The sequence below is a fragment of the Lactuca saligna genome, chromosome 2 (assembly GCF_052625555.1).
Source record: "Lactuca saligna cultivar CGN05327 chromosome 2, ASM5262555v1, whole genome shotgun sequence".
NCBI classification, from domain to species: Eukaryota; Viridiplantae; Streptophyta; class Magnoliopsida; order Asterales; family Asteraceae; genus Lactuca; species Lactuca saligna.
In genome coordinates, this window is record NC_136418.1 from 82,487,824 (window position 1) to 82,509,470 (window position 21,647).

Below are 21,647 nucleotides of genomic sequence, written 5' to 3' on the forward strand. Positions count from 1 at the left end.
AATTAAATGATTTCCACAGGTAATTCTAAGTACTTATATGATTGTAATTTAGCTTTCTCTACTCACAAAAAATATCCTAATACAATATTCTACATTCAAACTTTTATTATTTCAGCATTGTACTTCTAAAATTTTACTATTTCTTTACGTTTGTGTGAGATTTTGTGTGTAAATATAATAAAATACAATACCATTCTACTTGGAAGTATAACTTTGTAATACAAACAAATAAAGATTATAAAAAGTCATATTTCATACCTTTTTACTATTGTATTTTCATAATCTTTCATATTTTCTATATTTTGTTGTATTTTAGCACTGTATATTTATATTTTTCGTATTTAAGAAATGTATTTTGATTTTCTAAGTTGTCAAACAGTGTATAAAGCGTCTCTAACCTAGTATGTTAACAAATAAACATGTCTAACGTATTAGGATGCTATTCTAGAGATTAATGATAAGATACAGAAAACACAATTTTTTTTATTAAGAACTTATCAATTTTTAAACAACAAAAATGCAATACGAAAAGCATAAAATATATATGATATGAAAGACAGAAAGAAGAAATAGATATAGCTTATACGATACCTCTTAACCTTCAGTCCGTTATATGCAACTAATTTATTGACACACAATTATAATAGGAGAACTAACACTTAACAAAAAGAAAACATGAGGTTTACCACAACTCAACGACTAGGGTTGTCGCCGAATGTGAATGATGTTGATGTTGATGTTGAGTCACCATATGAAAGCAATACCTCCTCGTGTTGCTTCACATGTCCAAAATTAATTTGATCTGTAGAGGGAACATATGATAGTCTGATGCCTTCTAACTCAGTGGCAACTTCTTTCATTGTTGGCCTATTTTTCCCATTAAAGTTCAAACATCGCATTGCTAAGTTAGCTATAGCTAGCAACTCAATCCTAGAACCCTCCTTAACAACCGTTGCATCAAAAATAGACATCACATGACCTTCTTCCATGGCTAACATAAAGTATGTAGCCAAATTTCTATTTTCACCAAATCTAGTAAAGGAAATAGGCTTTTCACTTGTCAAGAGTTCCAATAAAACAACACCAAAACTATATACATCACTCTTTTCAGTGAATTGGCTCGATTGAAAGTACTCTGGATCCAAGTAACCAAATGTACCTTTGACTAAGGTAGTCAAATGAGTTTGATCTATTGATACAAATCTTGAAGTTCCAAAATCAGAAACTTTGGCTCTATACTTTTCATCCAAAAGTATGTTAGTCGTCTTGACATCCCTATGGTATATCGGAATGGAGGTTGCTGAATGTAAGTAAGAAAGTGCTCCAGCAACCTCTGTAGCAATTTGTAATCGCATTGATAAAGAGACTGACAACTCGCCAGATTCATCTTGAATAAGGTCATATAACGTACCATTTGGGATGAACTCAGAGACAAGTAGTGGGACCTCGGTCTCTAGGCAACATCCCAATAGTTTGACCACATTTCTATGGTTGACTTGTGAGAGAATTACTACCTCATTGATGAAGTCTTCTAGTTGGCTTTCATCAACAACCTTCGATTTCTTTATTGCTACGATCCTTCCATCAGCTAGCATACCTTTATATACTGTACCTTGACCTCCTCGACCAAGAATTCTATTCTCATTAAATTGGTCGGTGGCCTTCCCCAATTCTTTGGAAGTGAAAAGTATGGTTTTATCAACTAAACCGATATCAGTTTCTTGTTGTTGTTTAAGAAGTAGACCACCATTGCGTTTAAAAAATCTTTGTTTCCTTTTCTTGGCTTTAGTTTTCTTGATTATTTTGTACAATGCATAGCTGATCACCGATAGGAAAAATAATCCCATGCTTATACTAACACCTACAAGAAGGAAATCATATTACAATTAATAAATTAACATCGAAACCTAAAGACTTTTAGTAATTCATATCAATTTAATATTGAGTTTTCACAAAAGATCTCTTAGTGTGATTTAAAGTCACCGTTTTCTTTGTCTTCAATATTAAACTTATTATTCTATAATTAAATATCATAGAAGAATTCATTGGAACTTGATTTTTCTTATTTCAAAATTCACAAGTAATCTACATCTTAAAATAAAATAAATAACTTTACATTGATAATTTATATAATTGAATAATTCTTATAAACAATCTTTGCTTATTTTGAAAAATTACAGCTAAACCAATTTCAATATTAATTAATCTTGGTTAGTTTTTTACGTTGTCAATATAGACTCTACTTAAGGGACAAAAACTCCAATAAAAAAAATCCTACAATGACTATGACGACATCCTTAGGGAATCCAACTAACTCTGATCAGTGATTCAGACACACTCTTAGGGATGTTCTTATACTTATGGTTTTATAATAACTTATTTAAAAATGAAAATTTTGGTCTTGAATTTTGGGATGTTACAAGTTGGTTTCAGAGCCCCGGTTTGAGGGATTCAGACACACTCTCAGGTGTGTCTGGACTCAAATATGGGGTTTAAAAGATTTATACAAGAAAATGATTTTTTTTTAAATTAAAATAAAGAATTTTGATAAAGAATAAGGAGTGTGATGCTTGCAATCAGCCGAGCTCAAGTAAGTTTTCCCTAAGATACCCATACATGTTATGATATATTATGTTATGATATAAATTGAGAATATGTGAACTGGATGCTAGATTAGGGCTAAGGATCTAGGAAGGATGCCTTATATTCCTATTGTATGTGCTTGTAGACCTGCATGCTAGTACTGATCAGTCAGTGATAAGATGGCCTATTTAGGTTATGCCTGATTGTATGAGCCTTTGAATTGCATGTACAGATTCCTGATTAGAGGGTAGAATGGTGTGTTTGGAGTATGATGGTTATATTTTCCATTGTCTAAATGTTGCTTGCTTTGTGCTTTGTGGGACTCTTAGTGATGTGAGTTAGCTAATAAGTGAATATGTTAAGTCACATGGGACACATGCCGTATAATCTCAGAGTGATGCACTTGACCCTATTACACAACTCTTGTCTGAGTCTAACCGTTCTAGGGATGGGTCTTTTACTCGAAGGATTATCTAATCTCTGGCTATATTTGTGAGGTAGCTAGTTGACATTTATGGGAATGTTTCAATAACTAAGCACTAGGTGGCTTCGGGAACCTAAGATATGTTTGAGTGGGTTAATAGTGAGGTTTAGTGAGACTTGGGTATATCAGTTTCAGGAAGTGACTTAGAGGATTTAGGTGGATTGCTGAGGAAAGCATGGATAGGTGTGGAAGGTAGTATTGGGCCCATACTACTAAAAGAACAGGATCCATACTCAACTCGGTGAGAGTCTTGGAGAATATGAGAAGCTTTGGGGAGGATTTTGCGACTCAGTTTGGGGACAAAGGATGTTCCAGCTGTTGTAGCTTAGCCATTGGCAAGTGAGCTAGTGAGCGTGACAAGGTGTTAGACCCTGAAGGATATGACTTCTAAGAGTTTGCAGATGCGAGATCGATTTGGAGCCTTTGGGAAGAGAGGGTCGTGCCAGGTGCGTATAGTAAAGGGTACCGGGAAGAGACCCAAGACTTCTGATCATCGGTTAAAAGGCCAGCAGGACCGGAGTCAGTGTAGCATGTATGGGAAAGTGAATAAGGGAGTTTGCCGCTCTAAGGGTTTAGGCTGCTACAGGCAGTGTTGCAAAACTCAGCCGATTACTCGAAATCGGCCCTCCACCGAGGCAAGTAATGTCAATTCGGCCAAAAAAACTCGGATTTAGTCAAAATCGGCCAAAAAACGGTCAAACTCGATAAAAAATTGGTCAAACTCAGGCCTACTCGATCTTACTCGGGCCAACTCGGTCAAACTCAGACAAATGGTCAAAATTGTCATAAAAAGAGAAAAAAATCAAGAATTTCAAGATTAGTATGTATAATGCACCTAATGATTTATTATTTAACACAAACATGTGATTATTACTACATATATATATATATATATATATATATATATATATATATATATATATATATATATCTTAAATTTTTAGTAATTATCCACGTAGTGAGACAATTATGTGTATTTCAGTTTTTATGTATTCACATTTATCTAATTTTGGTTATATATTTTAATCAAATTATGATTTTAACTTCTGATTTTTACATATATAATTTTCCAAAAAATATTTCTACATGAATTTCCGAATCCGAGTACTCCCGACTACTCGCTACTCCCCAGTCGTCCGAGCAGGTACTGAGTAGCGAGTTATACAACCTTGGCTACAGGTGTGGCAGGGTTAATCATTTCAGCATAGATTGCTCTCGGGGGGTAAGCTCATTAGGTTTTCACTACGGATAGGTGGGCCACATGAAGACCGACTATCCGAGTAGGAAGTGGAGGAGCAGTGAAGGCGCCTGCTCTGGCTATTTTGCAAATCTCTGATGACCAAGGTATCTCAGGAGGAGGTGATCAAGAATCCTTCAGTTGATTGCAAATTTATTATTTTCTGCTACTTCTAGGTGGATATCGGGAATTGTACCAATTTGTATTTTTTACTGAGTTTGGACAAGTTAGATCTCTGGTCGGTTCTCTGCCATTGTCTGGGTTATCAACGATTGTTATATGCCATTCTGCATGCTGAAAAGTCCTTTGACGAACCTACAAATGGACGTATCTTGCCGAATGGATTCCACGTGTACTGTTACTATTCCGGATCTATGTTAGGATCCATTTAGAAGTATTATTTGGTAGATCCTTGGTCAGGAATTAGTGGATAGTTCTCCAGTGAAGTCAGAGTTCAATGTTTATATCATTTGTTTGAGTATGGTCGACAATTGGCCTATGGAAGAACTCTGGAGTTCAAGGCACTACCATTTCTAGGAAAGGACTGGTAGCATGATGATGGTGGTGTTAGTTACAGGTGTTATATGTATAATTTTTTGGTCATTGGATGTTCAAGAGAACTGTATATTCGCATGGGTTGTGTTCGGTAAAGTTCAATGGTGCTGCAAAACTGGAAGTGGGAACGAAGATTCGTCAGCCAGGGTGAAGATTAAGGCCTTCAATTGTCAGCATGGGAGGTGGATTGAGATGTCAGAATGGACCAGATTTCAAGGGTACTCTTCAATATTTCAAAGCATGGGTGATCTTAAGGTTTGACTAGTAATTGATCGTTAGCTTTGGTAAGCATGGGTTGCCAATAGCGAGTTATCAGAAAGCAAGAAGGATTTTGAATCCTTTAATTCTCACGTGCCGTGAAGACTTAGTTGAATCTAAGTAGGGGAGAATCGATCAGGTATTCAAAAGCAGAAATTGATGTGAAACTAGGACGAGTTTTGCATCCCCGTCAAGGGGGAAGGCGGTCGAGTGGCCATTTTGATTGAAGATTGAGTGAGTTGGGAGTTTAGAAAATGTTCCAACAGTTAGTTCATGTTTTCCCAAGGCATCGGATAGCAGGCATCAGGAAACAGGTCAGGGATTTTAGACAGGACATGAGTTCAGACTGGGATATTTGATTGTGTATGTATGCGTGACTGTTGGTGCATTCGGATTAATAATCAACGGTAAGAACATGATCAGCGGTGGAGTCAGTGTGGAAAGTGATATAAGTCTACGGGTGTAGCTGTAGCATTCACAAGGTTCCTAGATAGTGTTGGAAGTGTTGTAAGTCTGCGGGTGTAGCCGTAGCATTCACGAGGTTAGCAGATAGTTGATCATGGCTAGTGATTTTTTACTAATGGTAGCATTGATATAAACAAGGCAGAAAGTGTGCACTTGATCGGTCACTCGAGGAAGATTAAGCTTGGTAAAGCTCAACATGGGTGGTCTACCAGGGAGTCAGACCATCTCGAGACTACATACTTCAGACTAAGTAGATGTGATCATATTGAAAGGTATTCATTTATTTTTGGGTTTTAGAACCCTATGGTGGATGATTTAGATTACCCTGGGAAGGAAAGTGTGTGCCTAGGATTGTGGCCATGTTACTTGAGTGGTTTGGCATGTAAGGAATGGTAAGGAATGATTTCGAGGATGAAATCTAATTTAAGTGGGGGAGAGTTGTAATACCCCGTTTATTAAATAAATTAATAGACATATTAATGAATAAATAGTAGCCCTAAAATCAATAATTATATATCAAGGTATTGGTTTTGAGGAGTTAACTGTCATAATTTAGAGGTCGTGGTATATAACCCATCACCCCCATCCAAACCCTAACCCTAAGGAGCATGTTTCAGTCACCACATTCCCTTCTTCGATCTGCTGCCGGTAGTCGCTGTTGTTACCACCTTCTCTCATAACCTTCCAATTGCCGCCATCGTCCTCCAAGCCGGAAACCACCGTTGAGGCATCGTTATAGTGGGGAATGTCGTCGTTCGTGTTGCTGCCTCCGGCTGAAGGCGCAACTATGGCCACCATTCGGTATCGCCATTCTTTTTCTTCTTCCTTTTCGTTTTGCCGCTGATGGCTATCGTTTTATCGCCACTATCAGCCGCAATAGCAGTGGGTGACCGGAAGGGACTCGTTTGTGGTACGTCGTCATTGTTGCAGTTTCTGGTGGGAGTCACCCACCTTCTCCGCTCCTTCTTCCAGCTACATTCCCGCCATTATTGCTGACTGTCCCACTGCCGCCGTCAACGCCGCTTCTGCCACCTTCCCGTGCTGCTGCCATCACCGTACGCCACCAGGTGGGTGGCCGGGTTCTTTTACGAATGAAAACAATTTTTTTGTGTGTGGTATGTGGTGATATTTCTCCGTAATTCACGATAACAGTCACCACCACCACCGTAAGGTGGCGGCTGCCACCATGTACCTCCACTAGCCAACTTAAGGGTGGTTGTGTGTGTGTGTGTTTTATTTAGGATTTTTCGTTGTAAATTTCGAATCGGTGTAGGAATAATTAAAAGAAAACTCATAACCACCACCGTGAGGTGGTGGCCGCCACACCAGCCGCAATGCTCGGTAGCAGTGTGTGTTTGCTTTTGTTTAGTATCTTTTAGGATGCTTGGACAAAAATGGACTAGAACGATAACCACAATCGTGAGGTGGTGGCCGCCTCCGTGAACCGTTGTTGACCACCACTACCCGAGGTGGTAGTGGGTGGTGCCCGACTTATGAAACTTAATGGGCCCAATGAAATCCTAATTGATCTAAGACTTAGCTTTTTGGCCTAATTGGGTTGTGATTCAGTTGGAAACCCTAATTAGGGTTTAGAAAACCCAAAATTTGGAATTACTCGTTTGGACTTATTAGGCCCACATTTTAGGCCATTGAAATGGAATTGTGAATTACACCTAATCACCCTATATGATTGACCTAGTAGATTGATGGACTTAATGGATTAAGTCTTTAGTGGGTTAAGTAAGAGACACTTAACCCTAATCATCATTTCATTTAAGAAACGCTAATTTTAAATTGGGCCTTGAGTTGGGCCTTGGCGATTAGGCTAATGATGGGCCATCCAAGAATAATCATATGGACTAGAATATTTAGATGGGCTTTATGGTAAGTCCTATATGAGGGGTTGGGCCGAATTCGGAAAATTAGGCCATAGATGGGCCATAATTTGGGCCTTGATGATTATTAGATATTGGGCCATTTTAATGCCAAATGTTTGGACTGGACTAAATGGTTAGACCTTAGGATAAGACCATGTAGAGGTTTGGTCCCAATTTGGTAAATTGGGCCATATGTTAGGCTTTGATTCATAGTTTGACTTTTGGGCCTTTAGACTGGGCCTTGAGTGTGAATCAAGCTAAGATGGGGGTAAAGTAGTGTTTTACCCCAAGCATGGACTTATGGATATGTGTTGGAACCCAATTATTAATTGGGTGTTATTTTGATGTTAAGGGATCGGGAATCAGTCATCTAGCAGCTAGAGTTTTGTCCGCGGGACTTTAGCAGTACGAGGTAAGTTGCCTTCCAGTAGAAGTGGGTCTACAACCACAATGTCGGTCCACTAGTTGGATTTGTTTGATAGATGATTGTCTTTATGATAATTATCTAGGTTTTCTACTACCTGATATGTTTTATGTGCTAGCATGATATGCTGTTATGTGATAGTGGTAGTAGGGGAATGGTACCCGGTTACCGGTCGATAGGCCCGAAGGGGTAGTTTAGTACCTCGCTATGCTAGACAGATTATGATATATGTGATATGAAATTATGTGGGAGTAGTAGGGGGTGAAATAGTCCCCGGTTACTGGTTGACAGGACCGAAGGGGTAGGTTAGTAGAGATGCACAAAACCCGAATCCGATCCGATCCGATCCGGATCCGAATCCGATCCGGTTTCGCTTACGTCATCAAAAATCCGATCCAGTCAAAATCCGATCCGAATCCGGTCAAAATCCGATCCGGTTCTAACCAAAATCCGAATCCGATTTGAAACCGGTTTAAACCGATTTTAGTGGGTTTTAATCGGATTTTGGGGCGGATTTGGATCCGGTTTTTAGCGAATCCGGTTTACGATCCGGTATCAAATCCGATTTGGAATATAGGATTAGGATCCGATTGAAAATACGGTTTTAAATCCGATCCGATCCGGTTTGGTCAAAACCGGTTTTGACCCAATCCGGTTTCGGATTGGATCCGGTTTTGAATAGTGAAACCGGTTTTTGTGTGCATCTCTATAGGTTAGGCATGCATATATGCATGACAGGGGTAGGTTGGGCACCCCAGTATGCCTAACAGGGCTAGGTTGAGCACCCCAATATGCTTAGCAGGGTAGGTTGGGCACCCCAATATGCCTGATAATATGTGATTTGTATGGTATGTGGTAGGATGGGGGAACTCACTAAGCTTCATGCTTACAGTTTACAGTTTTGGTTTCAGGTACTTCTTTTCAAAAGGAACAGAGCCGGCAGAATCGCAACGCATCACACTATGTTTTCCGCACATGAGATCTTTGGGATTACAATATGATATTATTTTATAATAACATGTTTGACTATTGACACTTTGGTTTTGACATGAGATGTTATTATGGATGTTTTTATACTTATGGTTTTATAATAACTTATTTAAAAATGAAATTTTGGTCTTGAATTTTAAGATGTTACATGATTCTAGGAACCTATTTGAATCCATGAACAACCAGATTTATAATTAAAAAATGTATGACACAGTTGGAAATATAAGGTATTTTGTTATATGCATGGAATTACACATATTTCATAGGGTAGCGAGCATGTAGAGAATGTTGATGTTTGTAAATGACAATCAACAAAATAACATGGCTGATGGCCGTATTTGAGTTAAGACTAAAGTGAAGAATATACTCTAGTTCGTGAGTTTTAGCAAAGGAAAGAAAATAAGAGAAAAGAATGTAAGGAGAGAAATGAAGATAAATAAAATGAAAAGAAATTTGTCGTTTGTGTTCCTGAGTTGGAGAGAAGTGAAAGGAAAATTAAACTTTTTTTTACTTCTCTATAAATCCTTCCAAATTGGAATGAAAGTTATGTGGAAAAGTGGTCCTTCCATTTCCTTCGACTTCTTTCCTTTAATGAAAGTCAGAGACACCAATTTATTTTACTTGCTTTTCAATTCCATCCATTTCATTTCTTTTCTCTCGTTAAGTTGAACTCGAGAACAAGGTGATAGTCTTAGAAAATGTTAATGTTTCGAGATTAGGATTGATCTTTTTGAAGATGACGCTGTAAAAGTGAAGATATAGATAAAAAAAACCTAGAATGAAATGCGGGAGACTACTTAAATCAAGAAAAAGTGATTATGGTAGTGAAGAATGTGAGATTGGGGTTGATCCTATAGAGGATGATGTTGAAAATTTAATGGTTCATGGTCTTGACCTAGTTGAGAAGAAGTCATTTAATGGGTTATTACGATTTCGAGTCAGCGAACAAAGGTTAAAATCCAAAAAATAGATCAGAAGCTAGAGGGATTTTTATGGATGTAACATTAAAAAAAGTGGGAAAAATAAACATAACAAAGTTATTACTAGTACTACAGAATTGAAATTTTTTGTATTGGAGCAAGTGAAGCCTTATAAACAATTTGAGGTGGTTGAACCAGAGTTGGAAACGTCATTCTTTTTGTATAAATCGTTAGGGTTCAACGGTGACCATTTTCAGGAACCATTTCAATCAAATTTGAAGAAAGAAAATCGTCTTGATGCTTCCACCACAATCTCAAAAACTTAGGTAAACCCAACATTTTCAGTTACATCATCCATATCGAATGGGAAAAGGGAGCTGAAGAATTGGAGCCACATGTGTAAGCATTAAGTGTTTTTTAATGAATTAGTGTGGATATTGAGCTTGGCACGACTTTGGGTCATGATACGAGTAACATTAACAACTTTAATTAATGGTATGGGTGAGAAGTTGGTGGATAGATGAATTGTTGAAAAATTGGTTTTACCAATTTCTAAAAATGGGGTTTCCCTCTTTTTGAGCACAAATTTAGAACTCAAAATGTAATCAAAATGGACAAATGATTATGTCCTTATGTTATCCTCCGTGATACCTTCGTATTGATATATCAGACATCCAAAATGAATTAAAAATGAATGAGAAATTACTTGTTAAAGTGAGGTAGTTGAAAGAGATTAAACATAAGTTAATTGGGTTTTGTTCCATCCCACATAGGTGGGAGAAAGAAAAAGAAATATGTATATAACTACAAGGGTTTCTAATGCTTGTAAGACTTATTGAACCAAAGCTAAGTAAGCGTCTTGTGGGTACGAATCACCACCGTTCGAGTGAGGTTTCAAGCAATCTAGAAGAATTGATTTCTACCGTTGTATCCTGGAAAACAAACTCCCATATAGGGCAAAATTTGTTTTAAGGACATTATTTTAAGCATAGGCCCAGTAAACAGATTCTACGTTAGTTCTTTCGTGCATTTTGTAGGTTATATTTTCCTAACGGTCTTAAAACAAATCAATTGTGCAAAACGAACAACTAGAAAAATAATTCCATTCTGTTTTCTGTAACAATTCTTATAAAAACGAAAACACAATCTTTTCCCTCATAGTTGCAAAATATGTTTTCAAAAATCGTTTCCTAAGACAATTTCTATTTTCTGTTTAAGCTGAATTAACTGTTAATTAGTTTCGGTTTATTGCATCTATAATTTGTTACTATTTTTAGGTTTACTGCATCTATAATTTGTTACTATTTTCAGAAATCCTTTTCTAATGCTGTCTTCAGATTCAATTTGTCTTCACAATTTCACAATTCGTTTTATGGAAAAAAAGACACTTTCTTAACAGTTTTAATTGTTGTGCACTCATCTTTAATTGTTTTATATTAGTTTAACTAAAACTATTGTTTCTCTTTGAAGTAGGACTGCTGAAAGGTCCCAACCAAAGCCTAATGGTACTCCTAATTCTCAAGGAGCTCCAATTATGATTGTGCCACTCAATCATTGGGAGAGGCCATAAAAGATTTTCGGGTTGCACTTTAATTGGTGGAAGAAAAAGTTACTCTTCTACCTTAACACATTGAATCTTTCTAGATTCTTAACTGAAGAGGCTCTCAGGATACCCAAAGGAGAAGGATATGTGCAAGCTTTGAGTGCTATTAAAGCTTGGAATAGGAACTATGTTCTTAATGGTCTTATTGATTCATTGTATAATATCTATTGTATAACAAAAACGACCAAAGAACTATGAGACTCATTGGACAATAAGTACAAAACTGAAGATGTCAAGACCAAGAAATTTTTAGTTGCCCGATTTCTAGACTATAAAATGGTTGGTGGGAAAAATGTTAGTTCCTGAGTCCAAGAACTACAAGTTCTCCTACATGATATGCATGTCGATGGTATGTGGTTTAGTGAGCCTTTTTTGTTGCTTACATGATTGAGAACGTACCCCATAATTGGGTTGATTTCAAGAATTGCTTGAAACATAAGAGAAAGGAAATGTACATTGAGGGCCTAATTGTTCTCCTTCGAATTGAAGAAGACTATAAGATATCTCAAAATAGTAGTTATAACCCTACCTATGAGAAAGCTAATGTGGTAGAGCATGGTCAAAGTTCTAGGAACAATAAGTCAGGAAAGGGTAAATTCCAAAAGAAAGACAAAGATGCAAGCTTGGGAGTCAAAGGTGGAACTTTCAAGAAAAAGTTTCAAGGGAACTGCCATAACTATGATCTACCTGGTCATCAGATTTCTAATTGCAAAAGAGGCAAACATTATGAAGAATATAACCAAAGATGTGTCTGACATCAATCTTTCAGTAGTTCTCTTTGAAGCTAACCTTGTGGAGTCTAATCCAAGGAGTGGTGAATTGATATGGGAGCTAGCCGTCATATTTTGCTCAAATAAAGAATGGTTTAGAAAATTCAAGGTTGTGGACAATGGTGATAAGTTGTTCATACGAAACTCGACAGCTTCTGATATCCAAGTTGTTGGGAAAATTGTGTTGAAGATGACGTCGAGAAGAGAGTTGACGTTGAATGAAGTGTTGTATATACCCAACATTTGTAAGAATCTTGTATCGGGTTGGTTGTCAAACAAGCATGGTTTTCGCTTGGTGTTTGAGTCGAATAAATTTGTCTTAACCAAAAATGGTGTGTATGTGGGTAAAGGGTATGTTGATTGGGTACATACAACACTTCATTAATTGTCAAGCGAAAACCCAAATGGAAATGATAATGACATGTATAACTCTTCTACTTATTTCTTGAGTCTTCAAATATTTAGCATGCTAGATTAGGACATGATAATTTTGATACTCTTCAACATTTAACAAAACTCGAGTACATACCATACTTTCAAATTGACTCAAAATACAAATACAACACTTGTGTCGAATCGAAATTAACAAGACAATCATTTAAATCCATTTAAATGACAACTAAACCACTTGGATTAATTCACACAGATATGTATGACATGAAATCAAATTCATCTAAGGGCGGAAATAAGTACTTTTATCACTTTTATTGATGATTGCACTAAATTATGCTATGTCTGTTTAGTTAAAAGTAAACATGAGGCTATAGAGAAGTTTAAAGTATATAAAAGTGAAGTTCAAAATCAAATCAACAAGAATATTTAATTATTAAGAAGAGATTATATGGGTGAATATGTATCACCATTTGAGGATTTTTTGCAAATCATGGTATAATACATGAGCTTACTGTACCTTATTCACCGTAACAAAATGGCATTGCGGAAAGAAAAAACGGTACCTAAAAGGAAATGATGAATGACATGTTGTTAACTTATGTTTTGCCACCCTCAACATAGGGTAAGTTGTATTGTCAACTTACTACCTTTTAAATATAGTACCATGAAATAAATTAGATAAAAACCATATGAGTTATCGTCGGGTATAAAACCATTTTACAAATACCTTTGAGTGTGGGGTGTCTTGCAAAGGTCATGGTACATGCACCCAAGGTGGCCAAGATAGGACCCAAGATGGGTGATTGCATATTTGTTGGATATGCACAAAACGGTAGTGCTTATCGGTTTCTTATGCATTACTCAAGATAGGACCCAAGATGGGTGATTGCATATTTGTTGGATATGCACAAAACGGTAGTGCTTATCGGTTTCTTATGCATTACTCAAAAATACAAAAAATTAACAAAGGAATAATAACAGAGTCAAGAAACACATTGTTCTATAATAATGTGTTTCCATGTCTTTCTAAGATTGAGACTAGTTCTCTAAAAATAGCCGAGCATAATGAATCCTCTCATGAAGAACAATTAGAGGAAGATATAGATCACCATTGAAGTAAAAGGGCATGAGTTGAGAAGTCATTTGGAGATGATTTCTACACTTACATGGTTGAAAGAGAGCCTCAAACTTTCAAAGTGACAATTACCTCTTTTGAAGGACGTCCATGGAAAAGTTAATTTAAATTGAAATGGATTCAATGTTGCAAAACCACACATGGGAGCAAGTAATTTTAGCTCGAGGCTGCAAACCACTATTAAATCTATATTCCTAAGAAGAATGATATTGCTAATAATATATCATATTCTATAGGGACACATATTTATCAGGTTGGCACATTTTATATATTTATTATTAATCTGATTATTAATAAATAATATCAGTTCTTGTATTTATTTAGGAAATAATTATTGTTTTGTAAACTAGGACAACAATTATGGAACCAATAAAAACATGAAAACACATCAATATAAAGGTAAATAATGCAAATCATCCCTATGGTTTGGAGTAATTTGTATTTTTGGTCCCTAATTTCATTTTTAAATATTTCATTTTTTAATATTAATTTAACCCCACCCCTCCTACCGTAACCCTTCTTACCAAAATATTAGGCATGAACCAGATGAAAATATGGGCCCTGTAACTTTATCTTTATCAACCCAGATGATGAACATGCATACACAATAATGAATATACATATGCAATTGATATATAAAATTCAAAACCCTATAACTCAATGATGAAGAATCCAGGAAATCAATCTAGATGCAGATCTAAAAATCAACCCAAATGTAGAAATTAATAATGAAAAACATAAAAATCGATGTTGAAAAACACACACTAATGAACACACACATACGTGTAATAGGATTCTGGTTTCAATGTATACAATGCAAACCATTAAAATGACGTTTTGAGCAGGGTGGAAATGGGAATTGTTGATCAAACATTAGATGCTTAAAATTCCTCCCAAGTGTTTTGATCATTTTCTGCTTCATGACCATTAAATGTATTGAATTGACCATCAGATCTTTCCATTCATACATGTGATAGATTTTGATTCAAGAACAACGTTTGAATGTTCATCTAGATGAACTTGAAAAAATATATGCCCTTGTTCATTAAACTATCAAAAAACTACATATTATAAGAAAATAAAACAATGTTTTTTGTATCATTCAAGTCAAAATCACCAAATTAACTTACTTTTATAGAATTCCCAACAAGATTTACAATCACTTGTGTGAGTCTTCCCGGACCCCCCCCCCCCCCCCCCCCCGCCCCCCAAAAAAAAAATTATAATTTGAGAAACTTTATCAGATAAAAGAACAACAAGCTTCAATTTCCCAGAAGTTACGAAGAAGAATATAATCAAATAACTTGACTAACTGAAATTGCGATCAATTTATCAACGATTTTTAAGAAATTTTATCTAGGTTCCGTTACGCCTTGTTCTTGAGTTCTACTTAAGGAGGGAAATGAGATGATACGAAGGGAAAGTGAGAGGTCTCGAAGAAAAATCGTGTTCCTGAGTTTCATTAATGGAAGGAAAGTGAAGGGAGGGGAAGGATTTTGGAGTCATATTTTCGTTTCAAATTTTCCTCCCAAATTGGGCAAATTTGGGAAGAAAGTGAAGCGAAGGAAAATTTCAAGTTTTATTTTCTTTTTACTCCTAACTCAGGAACACAAAAACTTAAAATTTTCCTCTCATTTCTTTTCATTTCCTTCGAACTCGGGAACATGGTATGATGAATATTTTCCTTTCCTTCCCTTTCTTTCGGTGAAAATTTTCCTTCCTTTTCCTTTAATGAGTTTACAAAAAAAAAACTGGGGAACAAGGCATTATGGCGGGACTTTTTTTGAGAAGAACGAGAGAACATCATTTAAAATTGATCGAAGATCAAAAGGGACTGCTAGAAAGGGTTTTGTCTCCAGACCAGTTTCAAGGTTTCATCATACGACAACCACCGCATCAACGTATCCACATCTGGCGAACATCAACGTCCGACAAAACCATTAGGGCAATTTCATCTGATTTCATGTCGTGATCGTCGGTTTCATAATGTGAACAACATCAATTTCATCAAAAAGGGTTCTAGAAAGAGTTTCGTATCCCGGTTAGAAGTGGACAGTGGAGAGCTTTTCGTCGGCAACACATAAGAGGACCATTTCTGTAACTGGTTGGGTTTCCGGTAAAAGGGTGAGGAAGAATATGTTCGTATTGGTGAATCTGGTTCGTTAAAAGGAGATTCGAGAGCATGGTTGTCGGACCACCAGTCCTTCACGTCATCATCGTTCTCAACGTCACCATTCTTTTACGACAACGCCCTTAGTAGTAGTGGCAGTGAGCCAGCGAACGTCGGTCGCGACAGTGGTTGTTGGCCTTTCAAGGGTCATCGGTAGTGAATTGTGGAGAGAGGAAAGTGGAGCAAAGAAAAGGTTTTAGATGCTGAACAATGATGGATTATGGATGGCAGATCAACGACGCTCTGGTGGGTGAAAATATATCACGAACGGTCTGGTTGATTCCGACGGCGGTGGATGGTGTTCGGGTTTAAGGCTTTTAGGGGGTGTTTGGTTTATCTTTTTAGAGACAAAAGTCCTTTTTGAAAAACTTACAAAAAGTCAGGTTTCTGACTTTTCCAAAAAATTTGTTTTTCTTATATCTAAAATCCAAAAGTAGCTTTTAAAATGTTTTTACCAAACATTTTTTATATTTTTTTTTTAAAAAAAAAAGATTTTTGTCTTTCAAAAAGATAAACCAAACACCCCTTGGAAGGGGTTTATAAAGGAAGAATACATCACGTGGAAAATTGGGAATGATAATAGAAACAATGGAGTTCATAGCTACGATCGTCTGTCTTGATGATGATGTTGATGGCCAAGATTTATAAATATTTATTTTCATTGTAAAAGGATTATTTTGTTTCCAGTTTTATTTTTATTGCTTGATATATATATATATATATATATATATATATATATATATATATATATATATATATATATATTATTAAATTTAATTTATATTTTTTGTATGAGAAATTGAAGACATAAATTTTCAAACCTTTTTTTTGTTATCATATCAATGTAAAATTGCATGAAGATAAAAAAAAATTCATTGATTCATTCTTTCAATTTAGTTAAATATTTATCTTGGTATGAAAATCGATCAATCCAAACGAACAACCCTAATGCACATTCACATTTTAAAGAAATAAAATAAGATGGAAAACATCTGCATATGTTTTTCTAAATGTCATGTACACAAAAAAATATTAACATACATCAAAAATGTATTTTTTTGAACAATTCATTATGTAGGTATTATTTTCGAAATCCATATTATTTTTTCTTTGAATTGAAACAATTCTCTTGAGTATGTCATCCCAATACACTTTTTTTTTTTTTTTTTTTTTTTTTGCAATTCTCTTGAGTATGTCATTCCATTACACATTTAAATTTGGTGCTAAAATTGCATGAAGATAAAAAAAAATTCATTGATTCATTCTTTCAATTTAGTTAAATATTTATCTTTTATATATATATATATATATATATATATATATAAAAAAGTTCAACAAAGAACCATATTACTTTCAAATTTTAGAGTTTATTATTTTTCATTAAAAAAACCTAAAAATATCCAAATTAATAAATTCACATTTTGAATGCTAAAAATAAATTATATATTATTTGGATTCAATTCACAATTATACTTTCAAAGTTTTATATTTTATTTTTACTATTAGTTTTCGTTCCATCAAGAGTAATAATTAATAAGAAGAACATAAAATAACACCTAACCCAAAATAATAATAATAATAATAATAATAATAATAATAATAATAATAATAAAATTACTATTATGTTTTAGATGTTTCATGCTTTTTCTTTTAAGTCATCATTTGGTTTAAGTTTTATCCTTTTCTTAGGATATCACGTAGGAGATAGTGAGAGAAAGAAATATATATATATATATATATATATATATATATATATATATATATATATATATATATATATATATATATACAGAGAGAGAGAGAGAGAGAGAGAGAGATAGAGAGAGAGAGAGAGATATTACGACTTAGTCGAGGAGAGCGAGAGTCGCAGCCGAAAAGACTCACGGAGATCATAAGAGACCGACAGAGAGAATACGCGTGAAAGAGAAAGAGTGGAAATGATAGAGATCCGGTGACAATGTAGCCTGGGATAAGGTGAGCAGTCCTCCGGTAGCGTTTTTCTTTCAGGAAGTTTTGTGACTACTTTTCTGGCAGCACATTTTTTGGGGTTTACTTTATTTTCCAAAACTCAGACATTGAGTTGAAAAGCATGTAAATTAAGTTAGACTTTTAGTATTTTTTTTATAGAGTTTAGCTATATAGTTTCCAACTTTATTTTTTCTAATCGAAGTTCGATTGTTTTGATTTTGTCAGCGTTTTTCTAGTCTTTTCGTTAATTTTTCAGTGATTTTCTAATCATATTGGTAGTTGATTATTTAGTCCCTTAACCTAACCTCATCAAACTAGGTCATTTTGCATTAAATTTTCATTGCAATCATCCAAGGTTCTTAAACTTCATCCCTAAACTTGATTTACTTCAAAAAAAAATTAGAAATTCATCATTATATTTCTCCTACATCATTTCATTTATAGCGGTAGGATATGAAGCCTATCAGGCGGTATTCAATAGAAAGATGTGATGTAAAAGAAAAATATTGGTGAAAGTCCAAAGATTTTGGAAGTAATAAAGTTATGGGGTTGAAGTTTAAGAACCTTAGGTAATTACAATGTAAATATGATACAAACCGATGTAGTATTATGGAGTTAGGTACCTAAGCTTATATAAGGTTGTTAGGTACATTCACTTTACCCTATATATATATATATATATATATATATAGGGTGAGGTTTTTAATAGAGAACCATAATTAAGTAAGGAACCAATCGTGAGCATCAGAAATCATAAGGATCAGCGGCTAAGAAAATAGATGTACACTTCTACATTGGACGTACATATACCGGATTATACCAAAAAATTCACTCTTTACAAAAAAACCCACCACTTTTTTTCGTTTAAAATTTTTTTAGGCCATGTTTTTTATCAAATAAATAAATAAATAAATAAATAAATAAATAAAACTGAAGATACCGTTTTTCACAATTTTTCGTCCTCTTTCCATAGAGATCCATGATGATATATAAAAAACGAATTTTTTTCCCGAAAAAAACTCACTTCATTTTCTTTAATGAAAAAGTTAAGGTCTATTTTTTATAGAAAAAAATTAATAAATATATCGAAATTCATATTTTTTGTAATTTTTAAACATAGATTCATATTCATATTAAAAAAAACGATATTTAAGTTGAGATTCACATTGTGAACTTGTTTAGATTCATATTGTAAATCTGTTCAGATTCACATTGTGAACGTCCTCAGATTCACAGTCTGTATAATAATAAATCAGGTTCACAGTGTGAATCGGAACTGATGGGAGTTTTTTCACATTGTGAATGTTAAAATTTGAAATATTTACAGATTCACAATGTGAATCTACACTGATAGAGGTTTTTTTTTTGTGAATCTGAATTGTTCGAGATTTTCCATATAGTGAATGTTAAAAGTTGAAATATTTACAGTTTAGATTCACAGTCTGAATCTACAATGTTCGAGGGATTTTTTTTTTAAAAAAAATCCTTGTTGATGTTTATTAATAGAGTAGAAAAAATTAATATTTTTGGTATAATTAGTTTTTTTTATAAAAAAAAAAGCTTAAATATTGAAAAAAATAAGAAAATTAAGTAGGTTTTTTTTTCGAAAAAAAAGTTCGTTTTTTACATATCATTATGGATCTCTATAGAAAGAAAACGAAAAATCGTGAACAACGTTATATTCAGGTTTTTTTCAATTAAAAACTTGGCCTAAAAAAAATTTAAAATAAAAAGGAAGTGAGTTTGTTATAATCCGGTTCATGTGCTTCCATTATCAAAATTTACAACTCTTCCTTTTGCCGTTGATCGCTTTAAATTCTGACGACTCTGATTGGTTTCTTGGTTACTTGAATAATAATGGTTCTTATTGAACTTCTCCATATATATATATATATATATATATATATATATATATATGTATATATATATATATAAAATAAAGATGTAAATTTTTTAATTAAAAATCATAAATACTGAAAGATTTATCTCCTCAAAATGAAAAATTTTAATCAATTTATAGATTATAGAAAATTAAGAAAAGTAGAAAAGAAAGTAAAAGGCCGACAAAGAACATAGTGGTTATTAGAAAATGCTTACCCAGAATGACACCTATTTTGCTCCTTCCGTAAATATAACAACTAACACCCGAGGCCGCGTCAACATTTATGGAACAGTAGCCCCCCTTGATCTTACACCTTCTGCATTCTGGCCAATTACTACTTATATCTCTGTATGTTGGATACCAAGAAAGTGTTATTGGAACATAAATGCTGTGCCCGTCAACAGATTGGCGAGGAAAGCCTGCTGATGGGAAGTATCCACGGCCCATGAAAAAGGCAGACCCACAGCTACCATCTCCGGCCGGCCTTTCCAATCCTGTTCGATTCAAGCTAAATGACTTGATATAATAAGGAATGGTATCTTGGCAACAACCAATGCCAAAGCAGTTGTTTCTGTCACCACCTGTGTCACTGGGACAAATCATTGAGCAACCAGCAACAATACTCCCATTCTCCTTGACGTCAGCATAAATGCCACACCCCTTAACCAAGAGGTTGTTTTCATAATCAGAAACAGAAAAGGGACTCTCATCGCTTAGGACAAGAGTGCTATTCTGCATTGAATTCTCACAATCAAAAGTCATGGAGATGTTAACAGTTACATCTCCAAACGAGTTTGCACTCAACAGCTCCACGTTGTTGAGTGCAGATAGATACGGAATTGAGGAGTTACAATCAACATTGTACCATTTGTTCAGAAAGCAATTACTTCCAATCCCAAAAGGGAATGGAATCAAGATCCCTCCGCATGTATCATTGCACCCTTTTTTGCTGATTCTTTTGGCTTTTGTTAATGTTGTTGTTGTGGTTAAGGAGATCAAGATAAATAGATGCAAAACTCGAAAGACTTGCATTTTCTTGTTAACAACAACGATTGAAGGATTTGAAGTAAGAAAACTATAACTCAATTTATGTGCTTCAGGACTAGTATATATGGTGCCTGATTTGATTTGTTTTATCTTTTATGGAGAAATTTTATTCCTTGTTTACTTTGAGTCAACTTTTTGCCATTTTAAAAACAAGTGGCTGAGATTTATAATGTATATGTTTTGAGAAATTTAAATCTGTTTGGATTAGACCAAATCAAATACGTTTCCTAAAACAAATATTATATTATAATACCGAATAAATTTTTGGAAAGAAACCCTTTCTTTTATAACGACGACTTTATCAAAATATTATAGGTAAAATTAGATTTCTTTTTAACAAAAACACATTAAGAAAAACACACCGTATTTGTCAGCTAAATAAACCATTTTTGTCGAATGCTATATTCTTATTATATTATTCACATCTTTTTTCTAAGATTATTTATTTATTGTTTTTCCACTTGTCATTTTATAATTTTTTTATTTTATTAAAAATCAATATAATATTTAAATTAATTGTAATAAAAAAATACATATCAATTTAATTAATGCAATTTCTTTTTAATTTCCAAGTTTCTAAATTTAATCAAATTATCTCATTTGTTTATTTATTTAAATTGTTTGTTTAAATTTTAAAAAAAAATGAAAAAAAGTTCAAAATAACAAATTAAACATTACATTTTAATAATTCAATATTTTTCTTTATTTCTTTATAAATCCAAATTTCCTAAATTTGTAGATCTTCGTATTTTTTCATGAACGTGTGTAGTATACGAATTTGACAACTAGTCTAACCTAAAAAATGGAAATCATTTTTGTCACATGTCACATTCTTATACATTTTGATAAAAGTGATTTTCCTATATTTTACAATTTCTTTTTATAT

At 34.2% G+C, this 21,647-nt stretch overlaps 1 protein-coding gene across 1 annotated transcript; it reads right to left on the bottom strand.

Moving 5' to 3' along the window:
* Nucleotides 1–463: 463 nt before the first annotated feature.
* On the bottom strand, nucleotides 464–20,823 carry LOC145031110 (wall-associated receptor kinase-like 1). The gene is made up of 2 exons (XM_078979608.1): nucleotides 19,930–20,823; nucleotides 464–1,861 (listed from the first exon to the last, which is right to left on the bottom strand). The coding sequence occupies exons 1-2, from the start codon at nucleotides 20,744–20,746 to the stop codon at nucleotides 693–695; spliced, it is 1,986 nt and encodes a 661-aa protein (XP_078835734.1). The 5' UTR covers nucleotides 20,747–20,823; the 3' UTR covers nucleotides 464–692.
* Between the last annotated feature and the right edge of the window lie 824 nt (nucleotides 20,824–21,647).

Coding starts and splice junctions, on each gene's coding strand:
- LOC145031110 (XM_078979608.1), bottom strand. CDS start 20,746: ATGCAAGTCTTTCGAGTTTTGCATCTATTTATCTTGATCTCCTTAACC. Junction 1,862..19,929: donor CAAAATAGGTGTCATTCTGG/GTAAGCATTTTC, acceptor TCCTTCTTGTAG/GTGTTAGTATAAGCATGGGA.